The sequence below is a fragment of the Sapajus apella genome, unplaced genomic scaffold (genome assembly GCF_009761245.1).
Source record: "Sapajus apella isolate SASKATOON/1434 unplaced genomic scaffold, GSC_monkey_1.0 scaffold25, whole genome shotgun sequence".
NCBI lineage: Eukaryota > Metazoa > Chordata > Mammalia > Primates > Cebidae > Sapajus > Sapajus apella.
The window spans coordinates 26,727,929-26,744,143 of NW_022436965.1; the positions used below are offsets into that span (position 1 = coordinate 26,727,929).

At 35.5% G+C, this 16,215-nt stretch overlaps 1 protein-coding gene across 2 annotated transcripts in view; it reads right to left on the bottom strand.

Moving 5' to 3' along the window:
- The window catches only part of ATF6 (activating transcription factor 6), a 191,457-nt gene that overhangs the window by 98,021 nt on the left and 77,221 nt on the right, over window positions 1-16,215 (bottom strand). For both annotated transcript variants that reach the window (XM_032291587.1, XM_032291586.1), the window contains exons 11-14: window positions 12,018-12,131; window positions 10,566-10,665; window positions 3,986-4,053; window positions 976-1,090 (exon numbers count right to left, since the gene is read on the bottom strand). In XM_032291587.1, coding sequence (XP_032147478.1) covers window positions 976-1,090; window positions 3,986-4,053; window positions 10,566-10,665; window positions 12,018-12,131 — 397 coding nt within the window. The remainder of the gene's footprint in view (window positions 1-975; window positions 1,091-3,985; window positions 4,054-10,565; window positions 10,666-12,017; window positions 12,132-16,215) is intronic.

Below are 16,215 nucleotides of genomic sequence, written 5' to 3' on the forward strand. Positions count from 1 at the left end.
AGGATGCACACATGTACCCCAGAGCCCAAAGTACAAAAAAAAAAAAAGGGAGAGAGAGAAAGAAAAAATGGCTTAAGATGGAAACCACCACTGAGGAATTCCGACTCATTCACATGCTCCTGGGTTAACATACAGCACTCTAACAGAGACATTCACATGGCAACTCTATGAAGAAAATATTTTCATTTTATGGCAAAAGTAGGTGAAATATAAATAGCTATGCATTTTTTCCATTTAGCCTAAGATTCATAACATTCAAAAGTGCTAGTATAAACATTTACTTTTACATAAGCTGACTGATTATCTAACACATTCTCCACCAACCTAATGTTTGATTAAGAAGATATAAAAGAGGAATAGAGAGTCAAAGCTAACTGATTATCTAACACATTCTTCACCAACGAAATGTTTGATTAAGAAGTTGTAAAAAAGGTATATAGAGTCAGAGCTAACTGATTAACACATTCTTCACCAACCACGTGTTTGATTAAGAAGATATAAAAGAGGAATAGAGAGTCTTAGAAAGATAGGTCCAAAAATTACACAATTAATACAATAATCAGCCCACAATCCATCTCAAACCCACATTTCAGAAGTCTATTTCTCAATAACCAAATGGGAATTAGTTTAAAAGCCTAAAAAGGAAAAGCCTAAATAGAGTATTTTTATCTTTTTACTTTTCCTTTTGTTATAAACAGTATGGCTATCAGGATTACAAAGAATAAAAATCAACAAGTAATTTACATTTCCTAAATATAAATTCATAGTGTGACACCAATTCCATGTTCATCTTTAAATTACTCAGCAGCTCAAGTAAAGCATGTATTACAGTACTTAGACTGTTCCACTCACATAATTCATTTTATATTGCTTCCTCTTTCTCACATCTTTGTATTTTCCACAATATTCAGCACAATGTCTTGAGTACCGCAAGTACTCAAAAATATTTGCTTTGTTCTTTCAAGATGAACTTACCCTTCGAAATGACACAACATAAAATGTGTCTCCCCTTCTGCGGATGGCTTCAAAAAAGTCTTGATAACTTCTAGGCGAAGCATAATATACTTGTAGCTCACTCCCTGAGTTCCTGCTAAAGTAAAAAAAAATAAGGTTTTACTAAAATAAAAAGTTTCATGTTTCCCCAGAATACTTCTCATTCTAAGGCTATGTCTGAATTCTAAGAGTCTCTCTCAACCAAAATATTAGTTGCACTTTGGCAGTAATTTTTATAACAACATTTTGTAAAGCCCAAGATCAGGGTATTTTATAAGATCTCATTCACTAATGCTAAAATTCTGATTTCTGAACCAAGGCTCTAAAATGTACTAGATGGTCAAGTACATTGCAAAGCATGTAAAAATAATAAAAGCATCAGAAAATAGATTCTGCATAGGTTCGAATTATTTTGAAATTTTTAGTAATACAAATTAAATCTGAGGAAAAGCTTTTCTCACCACTCTGTCGAATATATGAAGGTGTGCTTGCCTATGAGGCTGTGTGAAGGGTGGAAAAAGCTTAAGATTTGAAAGCGAACAGACCTGGTTTGGAATTCCTGCTTCACTTCTCAAGTGGGCATTCTTGGGTAAACTGCCCTCTATGAGCAACTTATTTCCTCATCAATAAAAAGAGGATAACCATACAAACCTTGCAGGATTGTTATTGGAGAGGTTACATATGTAAAGTGCCAAGCATTGGATCCTGTTCCATAGGAATCACTAAACAATTGCTAGTCATTGATATTAAAAGTACCATGTATGTGCCTTACTAAAATTAAAAACTAAAATGATAATACCTCAAACGACATCATACCCCAAAAGATACAGTCAAATGATTCTAACAGAGTTCTTAATATGTTCTGGATCTTCTAGTGTTTAGGACTAATACCCAGAAGAATTAAAGAGATCCTACAATGTTTCGTTTTTCTTCAAAGAGAAAATTTGTATATATCAATCAAACATTATTTATTAAGAGGAGAAAAAGACTGACCTAAATGGAAATAATAAATGAGTCATAAAAAGTTCCTTTGAAATAATTCCGTTTGTTCACTAGGCCATTTCTGATTATAATATCTTGAATATACAGTCACTTCCTGCTATTTTTGTGATGGTTATGTTCTAAAAAGTTACTGACAACAATGAATTAGTGAATCCTAAATGATTCTCCTAGGAGAAACACAGAGTTAGGCTCCTGCAAGCCTCTGGTTACAATATTTTGGTCAAGTGATCAACATATAGCTTTACTTATGTTTTTCTGTTTAAAGACACCTTCTTTGACATATATTATTCATTCACTAACTTGAACTCACAACCAACAGCACTATAAATCATGCCTGAATGAAACTTTTCTAACACACGTAGTTTCTCCATGCAATACATCACAGCCCGCTTGGGCTTAGGAACAACAGACAGCAATTCAGCAATATGCCTGGGGGCCATTTCAAACAGCAAAATTATCAACAAAAAGCACAAAAATATGAAAAATGTGGACTGTGAAAAGGACCTTATTTATACAGCTGAAACTAGAAGGCAAATTGTTGCCTTGTTCAACCTCACCAGGGAGCATCTATGCATGTCTGCGAATGATGACAAAAGCACTGCTAATATTGATTTAGGAATTACAAATATGTTTTAGCAGATTTTAGTGGGTGAATTAGCAAACATGGAATCCACAATTAATAAATATTAACTGTAATTCACTAAAACATTTTAACTAATGAAGAAATACCATGCCATCATAACCATGCATCCAAAAATTGATATATTTTTTTAAAATAAATGTATTATAATTGAATGATATACTCTGGTTTTACTTACTATTTAAATATATTTTAATTATCAATTTCAACAGGATAATACAATCTCAGGATTTTAAACATTCATGATTGCTGATATGCTGTGTATTGCCATTTAATAGGAATTCTCACAATTAGTATAATGAATAAAATAGCTTTTGACTTATATTTTCACTATCTGTTTTTTTCTCAGTGCCTAGAACACTGGCACACAGTATATTCTATGTAAATATTAAATTAATATTAATAAATAGTGAACTACAAATGTGTGGTAGAGCTACAGACAGAAGCTGAGATTCCCAACTTTCACTTCAGTGATACTGTTGTCAATAACATCACATCACTGTCATTTACCATTTGGGGGCAGCACTTAATATGTACCAAATCCCATGCTAAGTGCTCTAAATATATTATCTAATTTAACCGTTATATCGACTCTGTGCAGCCAGCATTTTGTAAATGAGGAAACTTCATTTGCATGTAACCTGCTTGAGGCAGAGTGATAATTTGAACTCTGCCCAACAGACCAAATAAAGCTAGCATCTAAACCATGACCCCATATTGCTTCCCGTATTATCTTTCCCTTTGAAGATATTTCAACCTCTAGAGACAGCATTCTCTTTGAAATCTTTCAAAATCTTAAGTAGTATTGTGTAGTGAAAAATGCACTGTAAGTAATACAGCTAGGATCTGAATTCTGAGTCTGTCACTAGGTCTTATGACTCTGAAAATTACAAAAAGTAAATACATGACTTGACCAGTTTTTCTGTATAAAAAATATACTTTTAGTTATTATATGGATTTAAAGATACATGCATGTAAAGCACTTAGCAGGACACCTGGCACAGAGCATTAAAAAAATAACGTTCCCTTCTCCTAGTCTCATGAAACAGATGCAAATCAAGGGCAAGAGAGCTATGGGTATTCAAGACTTTCATCCAAATTATGATAGAACAGCATTCTGACTAAATCTGTATTTAAGGGATTTGGAAGAGTTGAACTTTTGAAATTATCTGGCTTTATTCCAACTGCTTAGTAGTATATGTTTTATATATATATTTATCAGTATATAATTAATATAAAATCATAGATGAGAACAAATTAATTTAAGGTGAAAGGGAAGTGTGAGTTTCAACTTTATTAAACTACCACCTATTTTAAATTCCTCTGCCAAGAACTTCCGCACTGTTTTACCTGATACTAGTGGTTTCTGTGTATTGAACAGCCATCAGCTGAGAATTTGAGCCCTGTTCCAGAGCACCCTGGAATATTAAAAAAAAAAAAAAGTTTAATATTATATCATTAAATTATATGAAATCCTCCTATACTGGCTCATTCTATACTTACATTTGTTAAACTTGCATTGCGAAGATTTCTGACGTATTCAGTTCAAATAATTAAACACTAACAAATATTAGAACTATTTAGGTCCATTCTGGTCTGGGAGAAGTCTTAAGGAGATTAAGGCATTTAAGGCACTTTCCATTAAGTTTAAAGAAAGAGCCCAAAAGCTTAGTACAAGCACCACAAATTTTATGACCAAGACATAAAAGTTTCACTGGACATACAACAATGTATGCTTGTCTAAAATAATTCTCTTACCAATGACAAGTTCCTAAGAAGTATGAAAGGTCCATAATGAAACTAGATCCTACTGTTTACTGAGTTAAACACAGAGATCTTCATGCCAAAATACATCTGTGAACTAAGCCATCATTAAAGAGTTCTCACTGATGACTCTTGGCAAGAGAACAGTTCAATCTAGACCCATTAGTGGCCCACATATGCTACACTGGAATCCTGTCTTTCACATAGCATTTGCTTTGCATCATGCCTTTTTATTCTCCCTGGTAGTTTTGTAAGCTGATTTTCAGAAGAGATTTGTCAGAGTATCAAAGTTCAAGAGCATATTACCAACTTCTGTTACATTAGAAAGTAATCTTACCCTGTCAAACAATGATTTAAATAGTTTTTTTAATCATGTCTTCATTACTGTGTCCAAATATCCGTCTTTTAGTAATCAAAGCACCTACATGCGCCCAAGCTACAAAATTAAGTATTTGACTTCTGCCTTTACGAAGCTTGCAGTTTATCTGGGAAGACGGATACAGGAAACCAATACAATGTGATAAGCGCTAAAACAGAGCATGGACAAAAGTTTACGAGAGAAAAGAAGAGGAAACAATTTTGTTTGGTGGATGGAACCAATATGCAGGGTTGAATATGGGGCTTCCAACTTCTGGCTCTGTAACAAGTCAAAGATCCTATTTTATAAAAATCTAATGTGGGTCTTGTACATTGTAGGTGCTCAGTTAATATTTTAACAACAAATGAAAAAGAAATCACCAATAAAATGAAAAGAAACACACAGTTAAATAATGAAATACTATACTTACTGGCATAGTTATCAAGTAAGTAGTAAATAAAGCAAAAACTAAATTATAGCTAGTTGATAAATACAAGGTTTCAAATGAACAGAATTAAACAGCTGGTGAATTTGAAATGATTTGTACTACTTTGGCCCATATGAAATAAGCAAAGAAGTCTGAAAGAAGCCAGACTTCTTTCCCTAGTCTCAGAAAGGAATAGGTAGGCCTTAGGGAAAGCCAAGTTACAGAGATATCAGGCAAACAGAAAATAGATATTCCGTTTACCTTTCCAAGAGTTTTATCAATTAACTAAGGAAGCTCTGAAAAAATGGTCATGAGCTTTTACATTTTTAGCTGTGTAGGTTTAGCAAAAGATCATAATTGGCAAAAATGTGAGAGGCATTTACACAGAAATGAGAGGATGTTAAAATTTCCAATTATGTTGTAGATCTTTTTCTCTAGTTCTGTCACTTTTTGCTTTGTGTATGTTGAAGCTTTGTTATTGGGGGCCTATAGGTTTAGAATTGTTATATCTTCTTTGTATGCTCCTTTTATCAATAAAAATTTTATTTTGTTGTCTCTTAGAATAACCTTTGTTAGGAAGTCTACTTTTTCTGATTAATATAGCCATGCCAGCTTTTTAATGGTTCATGTTTGCATGGCATACACACTTTTACACTTTTCTTTTCCATCTGTCTGTATCTTCATATTTAAAATGTTATTTCTTATAAACAACATGTAATTGGATCTTTCCTTTTTAAAAAAAATCTAGTTTAAAAAATTCTTCCTTTTAATTGATGTGTTTAGCTCTCTGAATTTAATTACTAATATAGTTGGATTCAAGTCTACCATCTTGGTATGCATTTTTAATTTATTCTATTTATTCTTTATGTGTTTCTCTTTTTCTGTCTTTCCGTCGAACTGCATTTTTTTTTAGCATTCCATTTTTATTTCTTACATTGTCTTTTTAGCTATACTTCTTTTCTTTTTAAGAAACAGGGTCTTGTTCTGTTCCCAAGGCAGGAGAGCAATGACATGATCATAGCTCACCACGGCTTCTTAAACTCCGGGGCTCAATCGATCTTCCTGCCACAGCCTCCCTAGTAGCTGAGATTACAGGCACAAGCCACCATGCCTGGCTCTAGCTGTACGTCTTTATGTTGGCTTTTAGTAGTTGCTCTAGAGCTTATACTTTGATCTAAGTTACTGCAGTAGATCTTGAAATACTATTTGAACAACATAAAAACTTTATTAAAAGTATAATTCTATTTATCCCTCCCTCCCTTTGTGTTCATATTGTCTTATATTTCACTTCTATATAAGCTATAAATCCCACAACAAATTGCTATTATTATTGCTTTAAAAAAGACAACAGCCTTTTAAAGACATTTAAATACACACACACACAAGATAGTTGTCTTTTTTTTTTTTTAAAGGCCTGTACTTTTTACTCAAATATTTGCCCATTCTGATGTTCTTACTTCCTGCTAATCTGGGGTTCTCTCTAGTATCATTTACCCAAGTCCTTTAAAAAACATCTTTAGCATTTCTCACACTGCAGGTCTTCTGGAGATGAACTTTCCTCATTTTCTTTATGTGAAAATGTCCTTATTTTGCCTTCATTTTGAAAGATATTTCATTAATTTTCCTATTTACCTTTTCTAAAAGGTAAACTGTCTAGGAGGAAGGTCAAACTATGAAACAGGACAAGTCAAGTCAAAGACGTAATAATGCTTAGATACAGCAGATATTTCAAAGAAATGTCAGTTCACTAAAATTACAGAATATTTTATAAGACTTTGGGATATTCTTAGCAACTGAAAGTGGCAACTGGAAGAAAAAAAGGTTGAAACGAAAAAAGAAAAAGGAGAACAGTTATAGGCTCTTTACATTAAGAAAGAGAATTATTTAAAATCTTAATATGCTTTGCCATTGACAACAGCATGAAAAATTCTTCTCCCTCCTCTAACCAGGAACTTCTTTACAATTGACAAATATAGATTCTTCCCCAACATTCCCTTCTATAGCAGCTAAGATTCCCACAATTCTGAGCATATCTAAGTTCCCTACAGAAACATATGTACCCAAAATAGCATAGAAAGAAATAAGACTTTAAACTACAAATCTCCTCCAAATGAACAAAGACAGTAAAATTAAAACAAAATTCTTTTTCTTGCATTGGAATTCCTTTAAGATTAAAGAATACCAAGCACCCCTTCCACAGTAAATGCTCGATTCATTTATCTAATGAACAGTAAAGAAAACATGACAAATTATATCTAATGATAAGGCCAAAAAAAAAAGCATTTAGGGCAAGAATTTTAATCTAATTTTTCATTAAGTCCATTATACTAGCTGTGTGGGATTACCTATTGGCAATGATCTATTCCTGACTCCTGTGTTCTTCCTCTGTATAGCAAAGGATGGAAGCCTGAAACCTGTATCACTCAAACTATTTTGACACCAGGGTTCTGGATATAATTTAGATTCTGCCAATAAGATGCACTTGCTTCATATTTGGAAAGCAGAAGGGTGAGAGAGTCCATTTTTCCTTTGACCATGGTGGCAGCTGATGTGTAGGCTTTGGCAGACATGAATTTTTGAAGTACTAGACTCCACATTCCAACGCCAATAAGCAGCTTTGGGACTTTGGGGTGCTTGTGACATTGTTAATGATTGCCTGCAGCCTCTAGAAGTACTAACAACCAATAAAGTTACCTACTATAGTAGGTGAAAAAAGTTGTTGGAGAGGCCAAGAGAAGCACATAGTAGATAATTATAAAATTTCAGAATTTCAGTTTGAGCTCACCAACACTAACCCTCATTTTATGTAGGAAGACAATCCCCTAATGGTTAAAAACCCATGTTTCTTATTATCCTTTTAATATACTTTGGAACATAACATATACTGCTTCCGATTAGTCATAAAACAAACAGTTTAAGATGTTTCCATTAGCATGTAAACATGTAAACCTGGTGAAATATTTCCCATCCAAAAATAAAACTCTTCCTTGATTCCTGTAGCTACCCCATTTCTCTATTCTCATGTACAGGGATCACCCTGAAATAATGTTCTCCACTTCCTCCTCTGTTATTACCTCCCTGAATCCACTTCAGTTGGCTTCACCACTCCAATGAAAGAACTCTCACCAAGGTCACTAACAAGTTCTAATGGTCAATTCCAAAAGTAATTCCTCACTCTTTATCTTAATCAGCGTCTCTTAGCTCTCTTAGCCCCTGTAACTAACTGCTACATCCCCTTCTTTAAAAACTTTCTTTGCTTGAGTTTTGGGACACCACTATCCTACGTTTTCTCCTATTTTACTAGCCAGCTACCCTTCTTCCTTTTCAAATACTGGTTTCTCTTTCTCTTTCAGCCTGTAATGTTGAAGCTGGCCCAGAGCTTGGTACCTCACCCTCTTTTCTTTCTACTTTATTTCTCTCTAGGTAGTAGCACCGCAAATTAAACTTCCAGTTTCAATCTCTCTCTTAAACTCTAGACCCAGGTACCTGATTGTCCACTTGACTTCTCCACTCGAGTGCCTAACAGCCATATCAAACTTAACATATTTAAAATTATTGACTCCTGCCTCTAACTTCTCCTTCTCTAGTACTGGTCTCAGTAAATGGTATCACCAATCATCTGTTACCTAAGCATGGGATTTATCATTATATCAAGAATTTACATAAGCTTTACTTTCAAACTATATTTGGCATCCAAGTACTTTCTGCCACCTTCATGACTACCACACTAGTATGGACCACAACAATCTCTCACCTAGCTCACTAAAATGCCTTCTTAACTTGTCTCCCCACTTCCACTCATGCTCCCCATCACGGTCCTCTTTATGTAGCAACAACTAATTTTTCAAAATATAAATCAGATCAAGTCACTCCCTTACTCAAACCTTTCAGTGGCATCCCCTCAAACCTAGGATGAAATCCAAAGTTCCCATGAAAGCCTATGAAGTTTGCCATGTGCTTCCATCTGCTGCCTCTCTAATCTCATCTACCACTCTCCCCTCAGCCCCTGCATTCCAGTCATACTCAGCTTCTTCATGTTCCTCAGATATACAGACTGTTCCCTCCTGAGGGTCTTTACATTTGCTGCTCCTTCTGTCTAGAAGCTCTTGCTCCAGATTTCCCCCTAAATCTTTACATTGTTATTTCAGTCACTTCTCTGTCTATGGCAAAAGCAATGTTCTCACCAAACCCTTTTCTTCTTCTTGAGCACACAGAAATATACATGATCCCAGTCTCTCTTGCGGTATGTTAGGCAAAGTAACAAGAGTTTTAGCCAACTAAACACTGTCTAAAATCCAGGCCTAATCCCTAAAACATTTTGCATAATCCAACAGACTCTGTCTTCCCTAACATCCCAAGCTATAAGCAAAGAATTTTAACTTGTTGGGGCTACACAGTAGAAGGAACCCGGATCCCTTACTCACTGGTTGGAGAAAAGCAATCCTAGAAAGTGATGTCAAATTTTGTGCAAGTGAAAAATTTTTATTCCATTAAGCTACTAAGATTTTGGAGGCTGTTATAACAGCTAGCATTAATTACCTTGACAATGCCGTCTTAAGGTGGGGCTTCTTCAGAAGTCTTCCCTGACCACTCATTTCTCAATTCAGATTCTAACCTCCTTTGCTGCTCTGTGTTTCTTTAGAGAACTTATCTCTAATTTTGAGTGTGTTTGTGTATTTATTTACTTGCTTATTGTTTAGCTCTCGCACTAGAGAGTAAACTCCATTAAGGCAGGGACTTTATCATACTCACTCCTTTATTTCAGGATCAAGAATAGTTCTTCGCTCATTATTGGGAACTTGCATATGCCTATTGCTAATCTAAGTGCTAACAACAAATATTTGATGAATGATGGAATGACTTAATGGTGTTTTGTGGCAAACAACATTGAGATGGAAGCCCCACTTAACAGATTCTAAGTAAGACCTGTCATTAAGCCAGAGTGGTAAATATCTTAAGTTCAGAAATGCCCTCCATGGATGTGTCTTCATTTCCAAACTGTCCCATGTCTCAACATTCTCTTTTTGAAAAGCTCTGAGAGGAGATAAACAGTATTATTTATTATACCATTGTGCCAAAGACATTTGATATAGATATCCATGCACAGGAACTCCTGGCTTGAAAGCAAATTTGAAGGTGAGAGCAAGAAATCATACAATGCCTGATCAGGGAACTACTAATACTATAAACCCTAAACTAGTGCTATAAAGCCTGGGAGGAAGACTTCAGTGGCAATGACAACTGCATCAGAAGCAGCAGGAGATAGTGGGAAGTGGCTAAAGCTCAAGCTTACCAAATCTTCTAGGGAAGAGAGCAACCCAGCTGGGAGAAGCCTTCCAACAAATATGCCAACTATTGTTCAAAGACAAGCAGAAACCAACCTGAAGAATGCGGGTTTTCTGTTGATTATTTGTCATTCTTCTTGACTTGGTCCTTTCTACTTCATGTCTATGAACCCATCCTCGAAGTTCATGATTTAACCTATAAAATATGGTTTAATTAATTAAACATAGAAATCAATGTTTCACCCTGTGGGTGGAAATGAATCTAATCATTTGTAGATTCCAAAGAGCATTCTGGGTGCCTGATGACTCAATATTTTTGATCTGAAAAAACTGATAATGTTGTTTTTAATAAGATATGCATTTTAATATGGTAAACTCGTCAACTATGCATTCAAAATTCAATAAAAACTACAGCTAAATACCTGCCAAATACAAACACTGGGTGCTAAGGTTTTTCCACCAAAAAAAGTATTTCCTTGCCAGCACAGTGGCTCACAACGGTAATCCTAGCACTTTGGGAGGCTGGGGTGGGAAGACTGCTTGAGCCCGGGAGTTTGAGATCAGCCTGCACAACACAGTGAGACCCTGCCTCTACAGAAAATAAAAAACAAAAAAAAATTAGCTGGGCATGGTGGCATGTGCCTGTAGTCCCAGCTACTTAAGAGGTGGAGGCAGAAGGATCGCTTGAGCCTGGGAGTTTGGGGCTGCTGAGGTATGATCGAGCCACTGCACTCCAGCCTGGGCAACACAGTGAGACTGTCTAAAAATAAAACAAAACAAAATACAAAGTATTTCCTGTTTCTGTTCTTGGGCTATGTAAACACAAACATTTGAGACACTGCAGAGAACTTAACGAGACATAGGATCCCTAACCACAAATAGATTGCATTAAAGCCTTTTGAAAATCATGCTCTTTTGGGAGAAGAAAAAGAATGAACTCAATTGCCTGGGGTAAAAAAATATTCAAATTTTTCAACACAGGAAATAAAAGCATAGCTCAAATAAAACTTTGTTTACTTTGCTTACTTTTTACAGCAGCTGTAAAGATGTTAAACTGTTTAACTGTAGTTGATTACTACCTATCACAAAAAACCTGAGGTAGTTTTTGAGGTTTAAGGATAAGGTCCAAAATCCCAGGAAAAAAATTCAAGGGAAAAGTTGATAAAGAGGTGTGTACTAATGGTAAGGTATCTCCAGAATCACATATCCACAAATTATTATCTTCCTAATTTGAAGAAAAAGGTACTTTCTGCTATAAATGTTAGCAACTGTTAAGCCTAACACTTACACTGAAATTTTAGTATTAATTTCCTTCTGTAGTTTTCAAAGAAGACAGATTTAAGTAAGCAACCATCACATAAAACAGACCCATCACCATCCCTATCAGGTTGCTGGACAAACTGGACAACTAATACGCCTACAGTTATCCAACAAATAATTCAGAAATTCTCTCAGTCCCTTAATTAACCTGACCAATTACTTGCCTAGGTTTCAAAGCCAAACATGGGAACCATCTCAGATGTTTCTGCAATAATCTCCAACACTCACCTGAGAGATTCGGTTGTGTTAATGAGGGGCTGACAAGGAGGTGGAGGAATATAAAGCAATGGTTCTTCAGTTAGCACCATCAGGGCTTTGTCATTTGAAACAGAATGATCATATCTGAAACATGGATGCACAAAATTTGTTTCCTTATATCTTAAATTCCTAAGAAATTTGCTATAAGAAAAGCATCATTAGTGTTGAATTTTCACAAAAATTTTAAAAAGTAAACAGAACATACTGCAAGATAAAGTATAAAATATGGAAACTTATTTTACATGAAATGTCATTTTCTGATTTTCTACAGAGACAGCATGGTAATTCACGTTTGTCCAGTCACCATTTATTGAGCAATTAATTTGCAATAAGAGATACAATAACACATGGTTCATTACGTCTTCAATGAGCTTAAGACATACACAATACTGCTGGTACAGAGGTGGTAATACAGTAATGTGGTAACTGAGGGGAAAATCAACTGGTATTATCTGACCAGACTAAAGTTTTGGGATCACAATTCTAGGATAATAAAACTGAATAGTATCCCTAAAACAGGTAGGGGTGTGTGTATGTGTGTGTGTGTGTATTTATGTTAGGGATAGGGTGAGACATAAAACACTTGGCAGAAGAAAAGCGAGAGAGTTGAAAAGCTGAATATAAACTATGGAATCACAGATGAATTTGAATCACTAATAAAACACCAAGGTGACTAATATTAACTAGTTACTCCATTCGCTTCAAAAATATATACTTTCCTAGCCATCACACTGTGAATTCATATCCAAGGCAGATAGAGGCAGGCGGGGGAAAGGTGGGCTCAAAGAACTTTAAAAAGACCACTAGCTGAAGAGTGGGGAGGTAGTAGGGAACAGGATGAGGTTGGAAAGAGATCAGATCATAATAAGGAATTACTAAATGTAATAAGTCACAAAAATGTTTCAAACAGAGAAGTGATATATTTCAATTTACATTTATACCTTGCCACGGTACCAAAAATTGACTCAATGGAGGCAAGAGGGGAAGCTGAGACCAATTAGGAAAGAGGTATGGCAACCCTGGCAAGAACTGATGAGGGCATGGACTGGATTTATGGCAGCAGAGACAGAGAGAAGTGGACCAATTCAAGACAACTTTTTTGTAAAGAATATCAACAATACTTGTTAAAAGAGAGGAATCAAGATTTCTGGCTTAAGCAATGGAAAGGAAAAAACACAGTTGTAGAAAATTGGTTGGAAGTAAAATAGGGAGAGGAACTGAGTTCCACAGTACACGTGTTAAGTTTGAAATGTTAAAACAGAGATGCCAAAGAGACTCTTGATATGTGAGTCTGGAGACTCGGAACAGAAGTCTGGACTGAAAACATAAATTTGAGAGTCATCAGGAAATACAGATATGGATTGTGCACGAAATTATGGATGAGTCACCTACACACAAAAAAAATTTTTTTTAAGTTTACAGTTCCAAACCTGGAGATTTGGGTAAAGGAGGAGGCCACAAAGATTACTGTGAAGCAGCAGCCAATAAAAAAAAGGAAACTAAAAAAAGTAGCACCACAAAAGGAAAGTCTTTCAAGGAGCAAATGACCCACACAGCTAAATGCTCAGGAAAGGGCAAGTAAAATGACAGAAAGCCCTGGCCCCTTAACAAAAATAATTTTGGTAGAGTGAAAGGTTACCTTCAATTTAAAAGTTAGAGATATCTATTTATGCCACACAAGAGAGAAAAGAAACAATAGCAGGGGATACATAGAGCACTCTTCCCCGCAACTTGCACCAGGAATATTCTCAATGTCCTCTCTTGCAGCTGTAAGAGTTAAGTAGGTTTAAGTTGTTTGGAATAAAACAGACACGTTGGTGCATAGGTAATGACTGCATACACAAAAGGATCAGCCTAAAATGAAGCACTGAGTGAGAAGAAAAAGATATCTGGCTGGTGTTTGATAAATCTGAATGCCTGTAAGAGGAGGTTGCTTAACACCAACTCTTATAAATCTACGACATACACATTATTTTAAAAACCATGCCTGCATACTTAGAAAAATACGAACACTGTAGTCCATGAGAAAAGTCTAAAGCTGCTTTTAAAAATATATTCCTGATTTGAACTCTAGTAATGATTTCTGCACATCTGTGCCGTCTGGCTTTGTTATATCAGCCAAAAATATTCTTTGGAAAAGAAAAAAAAAAGTCTGATAGGAGAAATACCAGGACAAGGACTGGGTGGAGTTAAAGGAGAGAGAAAATCAGCCAACGTGCAATCTGGAGACAATTAGACCAACATTAACCCAGAAACAGTCAGCGCTCTAGTCTGCTTGTAAACATTTTATGCCAAGAGAAAAAAAAAATCAGCAAATAAATCACTAAAGGACAGTGGTAGGGAGCTAGAGTAAATGAGAATTCTTGGAGTAAAGATCAGTTCTGGCTGACATCTTGTAAGATAAGATGACCATCCTTTCCCATTGATCCAGGAGAGCGGTACTGATGTTCTGATATAATTATTACTAGCACTACATCTGCTTCTTAAAAGTGTCCCCGTTTGATTGAAAATTATATGGTGATATTATTTATATGCCACACATTTCAATGACTGAAAAAATATATGTAGTTAACTACTAAATGACAGGCAAATACAATATTATAAACGATGGCATCAGAATCTACCCTTTTTTCATTTTAGCAAGGTCTCCTAACTCTCCTTAGAAAAAGAAACATAAAGTAAGCTGCATTTAAAAATAAGTGTAAGTATCATGGCTGGAAATAGATAAAACATCTAAAATCCAGTTCAGAACAAAGTAATATAAGGTGCTTTCAAATGTTTCACAAACATTTTTTGGTATCTTTTATTTAGTGTTTATACTGATAAAAGCAAGAACATCAAATTAATGGACTATATTTAAATCTCTCAAGTTGCTGAATAATATTTCAAGAGACTTGCATATAATTAAGAATCCATAATCTTTCCTGTTTTTTTTTTTTTTCTTTTTTTCCCAGACCAGTAACCTAGATTAGTCACTCCATGGTGACTTTGGAGTAGGGAGAGAGAAAATAGATTGCATTTCATGTACTACTTTGAAAGCGTGATAAATTTCAGCCAGAAAGTCATTCAGACTTCTATGTTGAACTAGTATGATCAGATTACTATGCTTTCTGGGAGCCACCATGTTATCTTATGCTAGTGTGGATAAAAAACTGAAGGCTTCTATTTGCTGCAGTTAGTGCAGGATAAATAATATTCTTGTAAAGGTTACCTGAATTGTAATTTCAAGAATTCAACCCACAACTTGTTCTATTCTTTAGCAAGAAGCTATCTCAACTCTAAGGGCCAGGCGCAGTGGCTCACGTCTGTAATCCCAACACTTTGGGAGGCCGAGGCAGGTGGATCACGAGTTCAGAGACCATCCTGGTCAACATGGTGAAACCCCGTCTCTACTAAAAATACAAAAAATTAGCTGGGCATGGCTACTCAGGAGGCTGAGGCAGGAGAATTGCCTGAACCCAGGAGGTAGAGGTTGCGGTGAGCCGAGATCGCGCCATTGCACTCCAGCCTGGGCAACAAGTGCGAAACTCCGTCTCAAAAAAAAAAAAAACAAAGAAGCTATCTCAACTCTCATAAATCCAAAGGCTATTAAGTTTAAAAATTAGTTTTTGATGGATCGTGGACAATAACAGAATTCAAAATCATAGAATATGTAGGGCAAACCTGGACAAATCATTTAGCAAAATTAAAGATACTATTAAACTCTACCAATATTCAAGAACATTGTTAAGAAATCATCAAGATCAATATTTAAGAAGTATGATAAATTTTGGCATGTAAAAAAGCAGGAAATGTTATACGTTTTCCAACAATCACTGCTATGTTGCATTGCAGCTGCTACCATAAAATCCTTTGGTCCTCCATTGACTTAGCATAGAGCATTCCACAAAAATAACAGTTTCTTCAGGAAGGCTAAGTGGAGACAAGCCTGCAGGATTGTGGTAATCACCTTTCAATAGTATGGATGTAACAGCAAAAATCAGGAAGAATGATTGCCCTCAGCCTATAAATCCTTAGAGAGACAAGAGTAAACAAATCTGTAATCATTTTCAAGTATTATACTCTGCAATGGTTACCATGCTGTGATCTCCCTTTGCCTTGTTAGTCAAGGACCTGGCTCCACTTGGCTCTAATAGAAATTCTACATAACACAGGGAAATGTTAATCA